Raw genomic sequence first — 18,412 nt, 5'->3', positions numbered from 1 at the left:
CAACAATTGGGTCCCCAGCTAGCACCTGCAGCAGCAGCAACTGCCCAGCTTCCCTGTTCCTGAATTCCCAATATTGACCTTGACTCTGACATGGATTCTGACTGCTGGCTGACCCCTGGAATCCCAACATGGACCCCAATACCTGGTATTGACCCTTGGCCCGTTTCCTGATTCTGCCTCCAGCTCTCACCCTCAGCTTGACTCTTGACTCTGATACTGGCTCTGACACCTGGCTTCCTGGAACCCCAGGCTCCTGCCACTAGTCCTGCCTACCATCACCCAGTATCCTGACAGGCAACGAGGACTGCAAAGAACTGTGAGCCTGGAAGGGAGAGCTATAGGGATCCTGGAGCCCATTTAACTGAATGGATTAACTGAGCCTGGAAAAGAGGGCTAGAAAGTTTTGAGTTTTATGTTACTAAGCCTGACACCTGTGATGAGTAACGCACATATGTACATTCCATTACAGTATGTACAACGATGATCTCTTTGAAGAGTTCCCTGCTATGCACCAGAAGGGTCTGCACAGCCCAACTGATGCACAACGTATTTAGGCGTGTTAGAAATCATACTCCATAGTCTGCATTAGTGTTCTTTGTAGACAAACTCTTAGGTACATGTAAGCATTTATGGTGTTTTTCTGGTGTTTATTGGATAAACACCAACTTATTTATTGTATTGGGAGTGTTTTATCACTATTTATTGATTTAAAAAAACCAACTACTAAAATCAGGAGCCCTATTTATAAGAAAAGAACCAAGCATTTGAAATTCAAAGGTATATGAAGACTGTAATTTTAAAAAATCCAAACGTCAACAAGTTTGGAAATACCATGTAAGCTTTGAATACTAACTTTAACTCTGGAACTAGATCTCATGGGGGCCTAGTGAAGGCCAAAGGACTGGAGTTCCTGTACCAGACAGTTTCTAAGCTGTGTGATGGCAAACCAAGTTAGCACATCTCCAACTGTGAAATACCAGTCATTTCTTCAAATCACATAACTCATAAACAGCTGCTCTGATCCACCTCCAACTTTGTAAAACACTTTTGCTCTGGCAAGAGATCAGTTGTTTTTAAAATATTCAGTCAGAAAGGGATTTTTTGTAGATGTTGTGGGGGGGTGAGATCATAATCAAACATTCTTAAATCCTTAACTACAGAGACACAACAGTGACTCTTCAATACCTGGAGCCCCTACAATTCTGCAGCAATTTAAGACCAACTTGTTTGGAAAGGCTAGCATGTTTGTGTGGCAGGGTTTAGTGACATACCCTGTGGAGTACTACTACTGCAGTAAAACGTAGAACGGTCTGCAGTTTCCCAGCTTCAGAATATGTTATTAGGAGCAGGATTACAGGGTCTCTGGCTTTTGGCAAATCAATGACTTTGAAATAATTTACTATTCATGAAATGTACTTAACCTTTTCACAGCATTAAAAAACAGGAAAAACCACAAAGTGTGGCCCAGAATGTTGACTATAACTTCATGCTGCCACTCCACAGTAAATATACCTGCACTAAAGCACAGGACAAGAAGCAGAAATTGAGTCTAAATATTTTTTAATTGAATTGCTTGTCTAGTACACTGAAAGGTATCAGATTGAGAGTCTTAAAGATTGAAGTACTTCCCCAGTCATTACCATTTCTGATGGCTGTTCCATGGCCTCAATAAGTTTTATTCTACATATTAATGGCAGGTGTCTGCCAATAATGTCGGAGTTTTTAATGAGGTAATCTCAGCAAGAGAGGTCAAAGATTGAATGGAGATTGGAAACGAATAGGGATAAGGCACACTTAACATGGAAAAGCGCTTTATCGTTCCCTATCCGATTGCCCAGCAACAATGAATCTATCAAAGTCATTCACTAGAGAAGAAGTGAACAAGGCCATAACACTCACCGAACTTGGCAAGGCTGCAGGCCCAGACAGCATCTTCCCAGAATTTCTGAAAAATGTACGTCAACATGGCTGCGACTGGCTGATGCAGTTCTTTCTCAACATGCATGCCGTTGGCCAAACACCCAAGGTATGGAAACAGGCAAACGTCATTGCCATCCTGAGACCAGGGAATGCAGCCACACTCTGAAAAACCACCAGCTGATGTCATTACTATGTGTAACATACAGGCTCTTGGAAAGGATGTTACACCAGACAGTTATACCTATTTTTGAGTACTACATCCCTAAAGAGGATTTAGGCCAGGACAAAGCACCTGTGATCAGGTAATAAGACAGAAAATATCATATTGCCTCAATATAAATCCACAGTATGCCCACATCTTGAATACTACATGCAGATCTGGCTGCCCCATCTCAAAAAATATATATTGGAAAGGTACAGAAAAGGGCAACAAAAATGATTAAGAGAATGGAACAGCTTCCATGCGAGGAGAGATGAATAAGACTGGGAATTTGAAAAAAAGGCAGCTAAGGGGGGGATATGGTAGAGGTCTATAAAATCATGACTTGTGTAGAGAAAGTAAATTAGGAAATGTTATTTATTCTTTCTCATAACACAAGAACTAAGGAGCACCAAATCAAATTAATAGACAGCAGATTTAAAACAAACAAAAGGAAGGTATTTCTTCACACAACGCACAGTCAACCTGTAGAACTCTTTGTCAGAGGATGTTGTGAAGACCAAGACTAATACAGGGTTCAAAAAAGAACTAGATAAGTTCATGGAAGATGGGTCCATCAACAGCTATTAGCCAGGGTGAGCAGGGATGCAAAACCGTACTCTTAAGTGTCCCTAGCCTTTGTTTGCCAGAAGCTGGGAATAGGCAATATGGGATGGATCACTTGATGATTACCTGTTCTGTTCATTCCCTCTGAAGCACCTGGCATTGGCCACTGTTGGAAGACAGGATTCTGTGCTAGATGGACCATTGTTCTGACCCAGTATGGCTGTTCTTATGTTTTTATGTCCCACCTGAGCAGCCACCATGCAAAGAAGTGCTTGACTGTCACCTTCTATGGTACCAAACTCAGTTATGAGTATTTCCCAAAATATCTCAGGGTGGTTCTGGATTGTAGCTTCACGTACCACCAACATCTGATGAAGACTGCTGCCAAGATAAAATGCTAGGAACAATACAGTCCACAAACTAGTGGGGGCTAGTTGGGGAGCAGATCCTCACACCTTGCAGACAGCCACCTTGGCCCTTGTTTTCTCAGCAGCTGAATACTGCATGCAGTATGGGCAGGTAGCATAAATATGAAACTTGTCAATGTGTGATTTAACTATGAGAATTGTACAGGGGTGCGGAAGTCAACTCCGACAGTCTAACTTCCTGTTCTCATGCATATCTTATCACCATCCCTCCAAAAGAGAAGCATCAACAATATGAGCATGTGATAGTGAACCCAGACTTCTCCATCTGTGAAAATCTCCAGCCCTCCACCCCCATTCGACATCCCACCATAAGTCCAGGAACACTATGACAAACAAAGCTCTCAAAACCTCAGGACTGTCGCCAAAAGACAATGGGTGAAGAATTTGAGAAAATAGCAGGGTCAAGAATCAAGACCTGCTCATGGATCCTACAGACCAAGCACTTAGCTTCACCATGGCACATAAGATATGGATCACAGTGAGCCACACCAGAACCACACACTTGCATTGTCTACTACACAAATGGAAAATGAAGGACAATCCAATATATGAATGTGGAGAAGACATCCAAACCATGGAACACCTAGGGAACAATTGCCCTCTAAAATACTTCTCTGGAAGGACAGCCTTGGTTCAGTCCATGTTACCAGAAGCCATATTGTTGATGACAAACTTGGATGTCAGCCTTTAATGTTGCTTTTGAAGTTGCCACACAAAAGAAGGAGAAGATGTGGAAGTGTAGGGAAATTTGCCTGTTTTATCGGTATGCAGAGATCTCAGTCGCCATGGTTGCCAATGTTGTACCTTTTGTATGCACTAAAACACACTTTTCAAAAATAAGAGTAATGTGGGTTGTATGTAGGCAGCAAGTGAGGAGCAGTCGTCTGTCTCCTAGCATAATCCTGGGTGCCATAATAACGATAGAATGGAGCCTTAAGAGACACCATAGAGAATCTGATTTGGTTCATGATAATATAATCCTGACAAAACTAATAAACTTCACTTGGAAAATGAAAATGAAAATCAGGTTAATATTGTGCCAGTAAAGATAAACTTACTGCTAGAAATCCAGCAACATACTGGCCACTCCAGTGGCCTCTGGAGATTCACCAGTGGCATATATGAGCACTATTGCTTCATTATTGTTAGTAGAGTCAACTCTCAGCCATAGAAAAAGACATATGACCACACAGAGGCAACATCTGCAGCTCATTAATATTTTACAGTAGGAGTGCTGTTTCAGTATTAAATAAGGGATTAAGCCCTGGCTGATAGAGGTCTAATAGATCATCAAAACTGCAGTGCATGTCTGCTCCATTAGATCAGAGGGAAACTATATCTCTGCTTCACTGCATCTCTGTTACATTAACACTAATAAAAATTCACCATACACCCGGCCATTAGATACAGTGGAACAAATCCTGAATTTCTTACTTTGCTTTTCTTACTTCACTCAGTGAAACATAAGCGCGGGAACTCAGGGTGCTGGGGGTGCTGCAACACCCAGGTTTTGTATGGGGTCCCGGCCACCGGCCCCACACCCAGGTTCCTGGCACTGCTGGTTCCACGCCTGCAACTCTGCTCCTAGCCCTGTGCCCAGGGTCCTGGCTGCAGGACCCGTGCCTGGGGCTCTGCTTCTGCCCCCAAGCTGTGGTCCCAGTCTCAGCCCGCTTACCACTGTCCCTGTCCTCCCCTGTCCTGGAGCCATGGTTCAGTCCTGGCCCCAGCTCTGGGGAGAGGGGGCCTGGACAGGGTTAAGGAGTGGGTGTGAGGTAAAAAGTTTGGGGACCATTGGCTTTCAGCACCCCCACCATACAGAGTGTTCCAGCACCACTGAGGTGAAAGTTTTTTCTTCATTAAATTTAAATAATACTTTAAATGTATGTGTGTTGCAGATACATTTTTGACACTGCCACTACCACCTCATCACCATCAGAATGTAGCCATAATGACAAATTAAGTCCCTTCCAGGCCTTCAAGCATCTATTCAGCATCAGTTTACTTCAGGAGTGGTTTCTGTTCATTTTAGACACTACAAAGAATGACAAGGATTATTGGTGATTATGCTGTTAAAATGATTGAAAGACAAAGACCTGAACTTGCAGCATGCTTTTATGCTAACAGTATTGTCTTCCACATAGCACAAAATTAATAATTGAAGGAAAAGATTGAAACATTGCACCCTAAAAATAGTCCTCTAGATGGATTTCAACTCTCCAATCCACCATTGTGTGCTGCAAGTGAAGAAGGAGAGGAAAAATTAACGGAAGACTTAAAGTATCAACACTGGCATTAAGCCAAGATGGTTGGTAAAATATGAGAAATGACCAAATTGTGACTAGAAGCATGAATGCAGGATGAAATGCATTCCTCTTGAATGCTATTGATTCCAGGGCTGAAAAGAAAACTGTAGATTATTGTGTTTGTTTTGGTGAAGATGCCACACAAGCAAGCAGAGGAAAGTAGGACAAAGAGGTCTCTTCCACTTGTTCAGACAAGAAAATAAAATGAAAAAGATGAGAACTGAGAAGTTCAAAGTTTGGTTGAAAATGGAGGATTGATGACCCAGTTTCTCAACAATACCTGTTAGAATTCTGAAGAAGAATTTGTTTCTACATATGCACGTGTAGCCATGCAACCAACATTTTCAGGGAGCGCAAGCAGGGTTCTGATCAAAACAGTGTGTGTATGACACAAGGCAATAAATGTAATTTGAGGAGTATTCAGACGGCCTTTACAGGCTGAACACTGCTGGCACAGTTTCAGTTCCAAATGAAAAACATTTCAAATACTCCTGCTTCTATATTTTGTTAATTGACTTGGTTTTAGATTAACGGTGTCCCCTTAATAATTATTAATACACAATTACACACTGCTTGTACAAATCTAAAAATCATAACTTTAAAGAGTGCTGTTTTTCCCATGATGAGTCATGTCTTTAAAACTGTCACTTTTAATAACTGACTCTTTCATTTGTTTGGGTGGGGGTCGGGGGGAATGGATGGACACTTTAATGAGTGTCTCGATTAGGTCCACTACAAAAAATAACAGACATTTAAATCATCCTTTCAAAATGTTACTCACAAAACATTTGTTTTTTCCTAGTTCTCCACTGGCATCCGATTTTCTGTTCAGCGTTTTGAAAATGCCGATTTCAGCATCAAGTTTGAACTGCAAGTAAAAAGGTTAGATTTTTTTACCAAGTACACAATGATTTATACTCTAAATATCTATCCATATTTCAAAACTAGTGCTAAGAAGATTCATTGTAACTCTAAAATGGATGTAATTATTCTATGGCATTTCCTTTTGCAGCTGTTTTCTAGAGGATTCTAAAACTGGTACAGACCACTCTGTTGCCTTTTAGCTAAATCAGCTACAGGAACATGTTGAGGGTTTTTCATTTGTCAAAATTCATTTCTTCTGGTTGTGGTCAGTGGTTCCTTGGGTGCCAGCTTTATGGAATTTAAACTTGACATTCCCCTTCAGAATTGCTTGAAACACATAATTAGGCACGGCAGGATTCAATTATATATATTTTCCAATCAAAATGTGTGTGTGTGTGTGTGTGTGTATATATATATATATATATATATATTATATATATAAAAAATGTTGACTGGATCATATTGAAGTTTGTTTTTAAGCATTTCTTCCCATTTGTTTTTTATTTTTAAATTTTCACAGTTGTGGGAAATTATGGGGAGGTCAGACTGGAGGAGTGGTCAGACAATAATTATTTAATGACAGTAGATTCTGAAATTCAAAAAGTTAAAGCTTTATAACCATTAAAACACAATTGCATATTTTGGCATGTGATCTTGACAAAGTAAATGTTTTTAAATCAAACTCTAATAAGTTCTCAAGCAGCATTTTTATTGCCAAACTAAATTTTCATTACTATTGATGGAAATATTTCTTTCATTGCTTGTGTTTTGTGCTGAGTGATAAAATCTGATCCTTCCAAGCCTAAATATAATCCAAGTTTTAGAAACACATCCTGATGCAGAAAAAGAAATAAAAAAGACCAGCTTCTCCCTTATGCCCATCTTAGAAAATAGAAAGTCCACAATTGGAGGTGGTCTGATTTTTTAGCAATAAAATGCTGTAATTAAAAAAGGCCTTTTTCCAACAAAATTATTATTGAAAAACTTTACTTTTCTAAATTTTTCATTTTCCATGAAATTTGCTATTGATATTTTTATATTTTTTGTAATTGAAATTATAAAAATAATTGTTTAGTGAAAATTGGAAAATAAAAATCTTCATAACTAGAATTCGTTAGAAATGTTGACAGTTTTCCATCAAACGCAAACCATTTTGCAGAAACATGTAAATCTTGATTAAATTTAAGGGGGAAAGTCAAAATTATTCGTTTCAGCTTTCTCACTTCATTTAGATAATGTCAAAACATTCTGATAAAGTAAAACCATCTAGCTTAGACTACCATTTTGATTTATTTAGGTTAGACTTACATTCATTTTTTAAATATTATATGTGTTGTTTTTAATATTTTAACATAATATAACATTCAAAACAAAATGATTCAGTGCTCCCAAATAAAACAAAAGTCATAATTTTTGATTTGCAGGAAATTTTGAGATTTCAGATTTTTGTTCCAATTTGGAATGAGAATTTTTCAGAACTTTGGAATGTCCCATGTAACAGAAATTCCAGTCTCTGACCAGCTCTCTCAATAACCATTTTGATAAGAGTTAGGAGAAAAGTTACAATTTTAAAAAATTGGCAAAAAAGAAAACAGGGTCTAACTTGAACCACATGAAATTTTTGGGGGAGCGGGGAAGAGAAGTCAAAGTTTTTCTACTAGCTGTAGCCACAATGATGTGGCTGAACTGCTAATAATAACTGTCCCTCTGCTGGGCAGTGCTTCAGGCCACAACATGCCATCCCATCCTTCCCTGCCCCCCAGTATGGAAATAGAGTTGATTAGGAGCAGTGGCAGAAGCTCATACAGTACAGTTTTTCAAAGGCTGGCAGATCTCCTACTGCAGTGTTTCCCAAACTTGGGACACCGCTTGTTCAGGGAAAGCTCCTGGCGGGCTGGGCCGGTTTGTTTACCTGCCGCGTCTGCAGGTTCGGCCGATCGCGGCTCCCACTGGCCATGGTTCACCGCTGCAGGCCAATGGGGGCTGCAGGAAGCGGCGCCCGGAGAAGCAGCGCGGGCCAAGGGACATACCGGCCGCCGCTTCCTGCAGCCCCCATTGGCCTGCAGAGGCGAACCGCAGCCAGTGGGAGCCGCGATCAGCCGAACCTGCGGATGCTGCAGGTAAACAAACCGGCCCGGCCCACCAGGGCTTTCCCTGAACAAGCGGCATCCAAAGTTTGGGAAACACTGTCCTACTGCATCTGTGCTCATCAAATCACCAGCCAGAGTTCTCCCTGAGGAGTCTCCTTGCTCTACCCTCGTTGATTTAATTGCCAGTCTCTGGCCTTTAATGAGTGTCTTGATTCTGTTCACTACAATAAATAACACAGATATTGTTTAAATCATCATTTCAAAATGTTCCTCACAGCAGGAAGGACTCAGAGATAAACACCTAAACAGGGAAAAGGCAGAAAGGCACATGCAGGGCTTGATTTTCTCCAGAGAACATAGAGTGGTGTCTCATGCTCCAGCCCTCCCTCAGTCATCCTGCCTGGGGACAGGGGCAATTTTAACTTGAGGGTGATGCTTCCTGGTTGCCCCACTGGTGGAGAATGCCCAGGAAATGTGCTAGATCAGTGCATCACCTGACAGCCTTGGTCATAGTCCTATTCATTCAACACCTCATAGAATTAGTTGCACCAGTTGGCTGTAAGCTGCCTAGCAGAGGAGACATCATGGGCATATGCCCCATGATAACATTCGTCCCTTCCACCCATCAGACTTGGCTTCACTAGGGCACTGACCTTTGCATTATCCTGGCCGAGACCAGTGTAGAACCCAGAGGTGAATCACACTGACTACTCAGGGAAGAGGAACGAAGGAAAAAGAAAGGTGCATGCCATGTGCATACAGTGAAAGGTACTTGGGAATTTGTAGAACCATTTGATATGTGAGCCAAATGGAAATTTAGTTTCAGTATATGTGTCAGTCAGGTGAGAGGTGATGACTATATTTAAATTTAAAAATACGATGCCTACCCATGGCTCATGGAACCCTAACATCAGTGAAAAACATGGGTTCTCATATGAGGTGGAAGGTTCTGACCATCCTCCCTCTTCATATGGCTAGATTAGATAGAGGTTCTGATGCTTAAAACCTGAAAACCTCTATTCCAAACAAATCCAAATTCTTAGGGAATCTAGACTATTTATATTCCATTAACGGGTGCGATGCATTCAGTTACAGGAGGAGAAACTGTTTAGAAATATTAGGTAGAAAAGTTCTGTTTCCAAACATTTAGATTAAAATGCTGCACAGCTCCCCCCACTCTGTCTAAAAAAAAATCATTTTATCCTCTTGCTGTAGTGTAAGTGCACCTTGCTGTACTTAGAGACCACTTTGTGTGTTCCTTCCACAGCAGCAGTCAAGCTTATGCGCATTCTAAATTTTAAGTAGTATTTCTACTTCCTTAATGAAAGGATAAAACAATCATAAAAAAAACAAGGAAACAGGAAACCATAGTGAAGCAAAAGTAAATGACCTAACAGGAAAAGAAGAGTAAGCATAAAACTTGTTTGGCTTGGATACGTGTTTCAGCATGAGTAGTTTTTCCATAGGAAACCAATCATTAATTTGCTCCAAAATAATATGCAAAAAATAAATATTTCTACACACCAAATGAGTAACGGTAGCTCACAGAAAACAACAAGGGAAGCTTTGCTTATGGGAAGAGGCCAGGGAACTAGTATTGTCTGTCAAATGTAGTTCCTTTTTTAATATGAATTCTGTTAGGCACAGATAGTTTCCTTACATATCTGTACAGAGAGGTGTACAGTGCATATCAGTATATAGACTTCTTATTTAAAATGCTAGCATAATGAGAAAATATCATGAACCTCAAAGAAAACATATCAGTGACCCAAATATTGGACCATAATCTGATGCTGTGTAGTCGGAGCATGTGAACTGTATGGAAATTACTGCTCTTGTGGGAATTGGAGTGCATTTTATCATAACAAATTAATGTTATAATCACCTTTGTATTGACAAGGAAATTAAAATTTTAACTTTAACTACAGTCCCCAAGCTGCTTTCCATGGCTGCAAGGAAATGACAGGACTGAATCAAAAACTAAACTGATATTTTGAAATGCACCAGTTTACAAACAAATTAAAGTTGCCTCTAATTTAGCAATTTGGTCCCAGAAGCTCTGGATCAAAACAGAATTGCCCTATTACTTCTCAGTAGTTAGGCAATTAGAATTCTGGCCTGTTCAAAATGTTTCCATTTAACTGATGCTATCCAGATGTGATAACAGTAAACTATGACAGCAATAGAGGCTCAAACTCCGGTGGAAAGGGGCCCTTTAGGCTTGCTTGGAAATGCTCAAAACCTCACTAACATTAGTCTCACGATGAAAATGAGTTTAAAAATCTCTAAATATTTATATTGCATATGTATATGGTCTTGATCCCACAAATCCTTCCTCACATGGATAGTCCCCAATCTTAATGATCAGTCATATTAAAGTGAAAAGGACTACATGCACTAGGGAGGGTTTGTAGGATGATAAGGCCTAAATATTTGTTTATAGAAAAGTGAGAGAATCGGGCCTTCAATCTGGGGCTTCATTTTTATTGCTGGGTGAGATCTGGGATAGAAAGACTGAGGAAAAATGTAGTTCATTTCAATGATAGTTTTTCCCTGAGGGATTTCATTTAATCTTATCATTCTTCATACTCACAAGTTTGGAGAGCCTTAAAAGCCAAACAGTAACAGAGGACAGCTTGTTAGTTAGCCTTGCCATGTTTTCATGCACAAAACTATTCTTGATTTTACTGGGATTTCCCTACACAGACAGATGCAAAATCAGACCAGACAGTTTACATATAACCCAGCCAAACAAATTCTCTAAGTAATTGTTCTTTTGTGTAATAACCAGATCACAAGATTTTCTAAAAGAAGCCTGATTTCATTGCATTACTAAAACATGGGATGAGATCAATTGTTACAGTAGAACACCTATTTTATTAACTAATTGGGGACTGAGGAGTTCATATGATCAAAAATTTCATAAAATTGAACATTTACTTACAGTAGGTGTGGTGCATACGATAATTTATTAATCATTTGGTGACAGTGTACATAACAAATGGTAATAAAAGAATACAGCATGCCTGATTTTTCTTTGAAATAATTCCATCTTTTCTTTACCGCCAAATCTCTCCGTATGTTCAAACCTGCACGTCAGCTTGAATGTGGGTGAAAGGACTGAAGTCACGTTCGGCTGCAGGAAGATGACTTGGGCGGCAGAAAAATGATTCATATAAGTGTTCATTCATAAGACAGTTCATAAAATTGAGGTCCTGCTGTATATAGTAGGAAATGAAATAAGAATGGCCTATAATGCTCAACAGAAACAAATTAATTTTTTGTTGAGTCATAGCAGGTTCTTTGAAATACACCCCATATATATAGAGAGAGAGAGAGTACATATACTATACATTAATATATTTATATCCATGTGTTTGCATGCTTGCATATAATGATTATTAATTTTTCTAGGTTCTAAAGTCAGTGATATAATATTTCCAATACTAGCCTGTTCTCATTAGTTAATGGTGGACACTGGCATTAAATTGAATTCTGAAGTGTCAGAGTTAGTATTAAATGATTGTTTTTCTAATTTTGTACTTGAAACCTAACTAACCTGTGTGCAAATCTATTCTAGTTCTAATAAGGTTAATCCCACCAGCAATGTGGTTAACCTTCAAATCAACATCAGTGCTGTGGCTCAAGTACAGATCATAGGGTAAGCACTTCAGTATTTCAATTCATACTTGCAACCAATGTACATTTTTTCAATCAATCTTTATATGACTGTATATTATTTATGGCCCAATCCTGCAAGGTCTTTTAAGTGCAGAACTCTCCCTGATTTCAGGGGAATACCACACACACAAGCGTTGCAGGATGGGGGCTTTAAGTCCTGTCATGTGAAGGAAATGGGCTCTGTGCCCACACCGAGCCCTATTGTCTTCATATATTCAATTGTGTACGCACATAAAAACTGCAGGTTCAATTCTGGAGTCTGGAATTATCATAATAAATGACAACAAGAAATTTGGAAGGGTTATTAAACCTTTTGTTTCAGGATATAAATAAACTATCAGGATGAAACCTATGTGTGTGTGTGGGTGAGGGAGGAGATTAACACACATCTGCCTACTGCAGGGTTCTTACATTTTCCTCTGAACCAGCTGTGGGATAGTGGGCTAGATGGGGCCTTTGGTGTGATCCAGACTGGTAATTACTACATTTTTATATCCTCAAATATTTGGAAACTGAAAAAGGCAAGAAGCAAGAGGCCCTTGTGATAAATATTCAAAACAGTCAATCTAGAGAGCTTTCCACTTTGGTCCTGAACAGTGTTAATGATTTAGCATGGACAAGGTTAATTATTGCTTGGACAGTTGTATGCTGTTGCTGATATCTAAACTAGACCCAATACATAAAATGCAAGTACTCTATTACTGTTTACGTGTCTAGCACCCTAAAGCATCCCAGGTACCTCACAGATCATAGAGAAGACATGGTCCCTGCTCCAAAGAACAACAATTTAAGATGATCTATCTCAGAGTTTTCTGTAGCCCTTTACCCTAGTATCTCTCTGACCAATATATGCTGGTCTTATAATTATATAAATCACATTATCAATATGTATTATTAATACCACATATATTAATATGCATTAAGCACACAATATCAATATAACATATAATTTCTAATACTTATATTGCCTGAATTGGCCTTTGTCTTGTATAATTCTGAGAGAGACAAGGCAAGTGAGTAATATCTTTTATCGGACCAACTTGTGTTGGTGGAAGGCACTGCAAACTATGGTTTTATAATCCTGTTCACTGATGCTAAATATCCCATAAGACTTTGCTAAACTGAAGTAATCTTTGGCATTAGAAAATAACAAACTTGTCTAAGGCAAAATTTGTTAACCTTTTACCCTGGAACAAGCTAGGGAGGTACCTTCACACACATGCTAGTATCCAAAACAAAGATAAGGAAAGGTACAGAACAACAATTTATGGAACAGAGATGAACTGATGGGTTGGATTTTAGTAACATGTAAAAAGTCTTATAACTTATAAAATCATCCCATAAATACTTCTAGCTGAAATGTGTATCTTTGGGAGCAAACATTCTGTGTAAGGTGAATTTAACAACACTGCATGAGACTGCTTCCCAGAAACTGGTATCATATTGAGCTTTTCTTCCTGTACTACTATTGAATTTTAGCAATAAACCTGACTGACATTGGTTATTTGGTCTCCTGAATGTATTTCATACCTAACCAAAGTGTGGTTAAGCACTTGACTATGTAATTTATCAACAATCTAAGTGCTTCCCAGCTAACAGCAAAAAGAAGACTAAAAGAAAGGGGGTTATTCAAAGTAACATGAGGGGCAAACCAAAGAACATGTGGTCTTCTGTTAAGGGTTACTTTTTTGTAAAGCAGTGTTTGTTTTAAGAATGTTCAGGATTAAAGTGAGTTTGCATCATTTTCTGGGATAGTCAGATAGTCATTTTCTGGGATAGATAGAGAGGAAGGGAGTTAGAGAGAAAGAGGTGATATTTTTGGCAAGGTGGTGTTATGGGAGAGGATTTATAGAGACTGAAACAAAGGATGATTGGGAAGACTACATAGAGGGAAGAGAAAGTGGAGATTGAGGATGCAGTAAGGAGAAGAAATCAAGATGCACTCTGTGTGTGTGTGTGTGTGTGAGAGAGAGAGAGGGGGGGTGGGGGGGGGTTGTCAAGAGTAGGTGATGATGTCAACAAACAGTAAGAGGTTAGAGAGAATGAGTGAACCAATTCAGGTGAAATGTTCAGTAATCATAGCCTAAAATCACGGGGCTGCAGATTCTGCAGACATTCTTCCCACCCCTGCTGCAGCTGGTGATGGTGAGTGCTTGTGCTCATAGAGGAATCTGTGCCTCCAGAAATATGCTGGACCTGGTGGAGAAGGGCCATGTGGGTGCAGCATGGCCTTTGGGGCCTGATGCCCTGGAGGTGCTGGTGCTGGTTCAGTGGCAGCCAAGGAAGCAAGTGGGACTGAGCATGTGCTGAAGTGCTTAGCTGAACCAGGGACAAAATAAAGATATAAACTGGCAACAGAGCTGGTTGAAAACATTGCTATTTTGAGGGCAGGGATCTTCCCTATTAAAGTGCCTCCTGTTTTTCAGTGATGACTCTAACATGCTGGGTGCATCCACAGATTACTCTTCTGTGGGCTCTTACTTGTCTCTACTGTAATGCTTTTTCTACACTGCAATATGCATGTCTTTTGATGAAAATCTATGTAAACAGATAAACAGCTGGGCCTGGGCATTTGGAAAACCAACATCAAATATTAGAGAATGTACCCCAAAATAGGCCTTAGGGACAGGTGACCTGGGTTGCTGCCCAGGGTGCTGAAAAGTAGGGTGTGTAACAGTCATGAGAATTGTTTCATATAAGGACTTGTAGTCAGCACACTCTCCACTTTATGGGCTTGTCCCTTTGCTTTTGGTATTTGCCATAATATGGTAGATGTGTGAAGAAACATCACAAGGTCTTTGCCAGAGAGATTTTGCTAATTAAGGAACTGAACCTCAGAGAAGCTAACCACCCCAACTCTCAGGGAACTGGGGGACTGGGGAGAGAAATAATTGAATATTTTATCAAGGAAGTTTGACAAAATGCATCATATTATTTGCTGAATATATATGTGAGTTATTTATTCTGCCACATCTGAGGTAGGGAAAATATCTTCATCAAATAATTTATTAAAACAAATGAAGAATTTTTGAACCATCCCTTGTCATGCTTCCTGTTGGAGTTTAGTAATGCTGTTTGTCATTTTTTTTCTTTAAGATATCCATGTTTCAGTGACTATTCATGTGTTTTCCACTTGCTTGTAGCCAAGCCTCTGGCAGAGAACACCATAGGAAGGGAGTCAGTTAGTATGGGAAGACTTGCTGCAGGCAGAAGTTTCTTAACAAGGATTAGATTACTGCACATCCACAGTGGTCTGTAAATGTTTCTCAGGGTATGTCTGCACTTTGAGTCAGTGGTGTGAATTCCAGCATGAGGAGATTCCCATGCTAGCTCTGCTCAAGCTCAAGTGCCAAAAAATAGAGTGTAGCTGCAGCAACAGAAGGGGCTAACTCCCCGAAAATATACCTAGTGTTGTGGAAAGTGCACCTCCACCTCGAAGTGTAGACTTACCCTCATTGGTTAAAGTTACATATGTGGAAACCACACCCACACGCAGCTTTGGCTACACAGATCTGTAAAATGTGAAGGGCATTATTTGGAAGACAACTGCCTGGATTTATCATGCAGTGTTATATGAAAGTTTCCATTCTAGTGGTTTTAGTTTTTGAAACATGGTCTAGTGAACATACTAATTACTATAGTTAATAAGAATAATTTGTGGTTTTGAGACTCATTAGATAGCTAAACAACTGGCAGCTATTTGTGTGTATACGTTTTTACGTATCTTCCATTGAAATCAGGGGCAAATGTAAAATCTGATACATAAGAGTCATCGTGTGTGTTTGAGGTATCCTTTCAGTGCTGTGGGTTCTGCAGTCGTTGCAAAGATTACCCGCTGAGCTATGAATGTTATTTCACCAGGGATAGATATGATATCCTTTAACTGGTTTTGGAATAGAATGTGTAAAGGAACAGAACAAAAAGGAATTTAATGATACAAAATGTAAGAGGTGTTTGTAGCATTTCATGGCATGTGGAATACTTGGTGGTGAAGTGATAGGCATTTCATACAATGGTACTTCTGTTGTAGCATGTCATTAGTAACTTGTGGCAAACCACAACCTAGGTGGCATATCACCAAAAATAAAAGCCAGCACATTACATGCCTCTCCTTTCACTTGAAAGCATATCACATTCTCATCAATCAGTTATTTATGGTCCTATGAGACCTTGCCTATTCATAGTGCTTTGAATAAATGCAATGGTTAAATAATCCTGTGAAATTCCATTAGTTTACAAAACAAGAAACAACCAAACTTACTTTGAACTACAGCTCTGAATAGCAACCAGTGTATATCTTAACAGCTGGATTTTTTTTCTTTTTGGAGGAGGAGTACCACCCCAACTAACAAAAAATGCTTTATAAACTCCTGGCAGAAACTCATTATGCAAAATTGCACTTTTCCCCCCCAAGACAAGTACTCAGATTATCATTTTTATTCAGACTTCTCTTTGTATGTATAAAATGGTACCTTTACTAACAGGCTAGGGCTGTGAAAAGGCAAATTGGTTCTTTTTGAGAAAGAAAAATGCATTTTGAAAGTATAAGGAAAATTGAAATATTACTATACCTGGTTTGATTTGAAATGTACCCTTCCTTTACTGGTTTATTATGCAGGCAATAAGTGTATGTGTAGCACAGCTTGCCTGGTATAGCTTCAGACCCTGCTGCTGTCCCAGTTTGCCTTTGCTAATAGTCTCTCTTCCGGGTTTAAAGCCCTTTATCAGCCCAGAGCTAGAGCTGCTCATCCAGGTCTCTGTGCAGGTCTCCCTCCCAGGCCTTCTGCCTGGAAGCTCTGGAGAGTTCTCACCTGCCCTCTTCCCAGCAGCTCCCTCCCCAAACCTTCTTAGCTGGCTTCTGCTCCCTGAAGCCTGGCTCTCTGCCTGGGAACTAAGGAGAGACTCTCTGAATTCAGCCTTGTTGAACTCCAGGTTGCTTTTACATTCCCCAGAAGGCGTGGTCCAGTTCCAAACTACTCCCTGTCATGTGGACCCTGGTGTCATTCATTTCACCTGAGGAGGTGGGCTACGCCTGCCACAAGTGAGGCTGAACCAAATCCCTTTCAGGGCCAGCTTACCCGGTGATGGTTGGTACACAATTGTGTGTGACTTCTATAGCTTTAATAAAAAGTAAAATACGTGATTTCTTTCATTGTCATAAGAAAGTGTTACAGAAATAAAGTGACAGCAGTATAGAGTAAATTTGGTAACTTTCATTTAAATATTCAGTCTCATACCAATTTTTCTTTTAAAATTCAGTATTTTGTAGTAGACAGGACTGTGTGAATCAACATTTTAAATTAAATATGGTGATATGAAAAGCATTTTTCCATAAAATATGAAATATTACCTAAGAGAAACATCCAAAGAATGGTGAAGTAAGAGTGACCAAATTATCCTGATGATTGAGGTCATAGGTCAAATCCAAATTCTTATTGTACATTTTGGGCAAATTGCCTTTCAAAAGACTTTACCTATTTTATTTTATTAGTGTTTCTGTGGGTCTGATTCCCCCATCTTCTACTCCTAACAGTTTAGTAGGAGTCCTTAGACAATACGTTATTCAAACATTCAGATTTCTAAATTAAATACAAAATAAAATTAATCAAAATGTAGAGATAAATACCCTTCAAATTAACCTGATTTACGTCATTTATTATAAAAATAGCAGCTATCCCAAGCATCCATTGTAAAATCTATTAAAATAAACTTTACACGCCCCTGTATTCTTTTATTTTAAAATAATTGTAACTGAATGTCCAAATTTATATTTTTTAAATTGTTTCTGTTGATGAGAAGAAAACTGCATGAGGAATTGAATAGGAAACACAGGTTTTTAAAGCCTTCTCTTTTTTATTTATAGCACAGCCAGTGTTTTGCAATATTTTAGTGGTTCCTTAAAGTGACATGTGTCAGGGCTTTGTTTCCTAATCTCCGAAGAAGCATTAAAACAGAGACTACTACTGGAAGGAAAGCAATTTGTGAAATTTAACAGATTAGAGCCAAGCACCTAATCTAAAATTCTCTTACTTTTTAAAAATATATATTAATTTTATGTGTCTTATTTGGCTTTAGTTTATGAATGTGGCTTCTGGTATCCTTGCTTTTGTGAGTTGATGGCCTTTTTACAGCCCAAGGGAATATCCAGAATTACCAATATAGTACAGGCTTGCCTTAACATTGTGAAGTCACAGTGTTAGCTGTTCTTTCCCTGTGTTTCCAAACTACTCCAGATGCTCTCCACTTCTTCTTATCCAATATTCCTTTATTTTCTGCTATATTCTGCAGCAAAATTTCTGTCAGATATTTCAGTGATTGTGCATGACATTAGAACTGGAAACAGAAACCTTTTTTTCTTCC

The 18,412-nt window shown here is 39.2% G+C and overlaps 1 protein-coding gene across 1 annotated transcript in view; it reads left to right on the top strand.

The window, feature by feature from the left end:
• The window catches only part of ITGA8 (integrin subunit alpha 8), a 178,738-nt gene that overhangs the window by 101,449 nt on the left and 58,877 nt on the right, over positions 1-18,412 (top strand). The window contains exons 22-23 of the mRNA XM_074945995.1: positions 6,220-6,299; positions 11,952-12,032. Coding sequence (XP_074802096.1) covers positions 6,220-6,299; positions 11,952-12,032 — 161 coding nt within the window. The remainder of the gene's footprint in view (positions 1-6,219; positions 6,300-11,951; positions 12,033-18,412) is intronic.

The sequence above is a fragment of the Natator depressus genome, chromosome 2 (genome assembly GCF_965152275.1).
Source record: "Natator depressus isolate rNatDep1 chromosome 2, rNatDep2.hap1, whole genome shotgun sequence".
Classification (NCBI taxonomy): Eukaryota; Metazoa; Chordata; order Testudines; family Cheloniidae; genus Natator; species Natator depressus.
The sequence above is the reverse complement of the archived record's forward strand: the minus strand, read 5'-3'. Positions and strand labels throughout refer to the sequence as shown.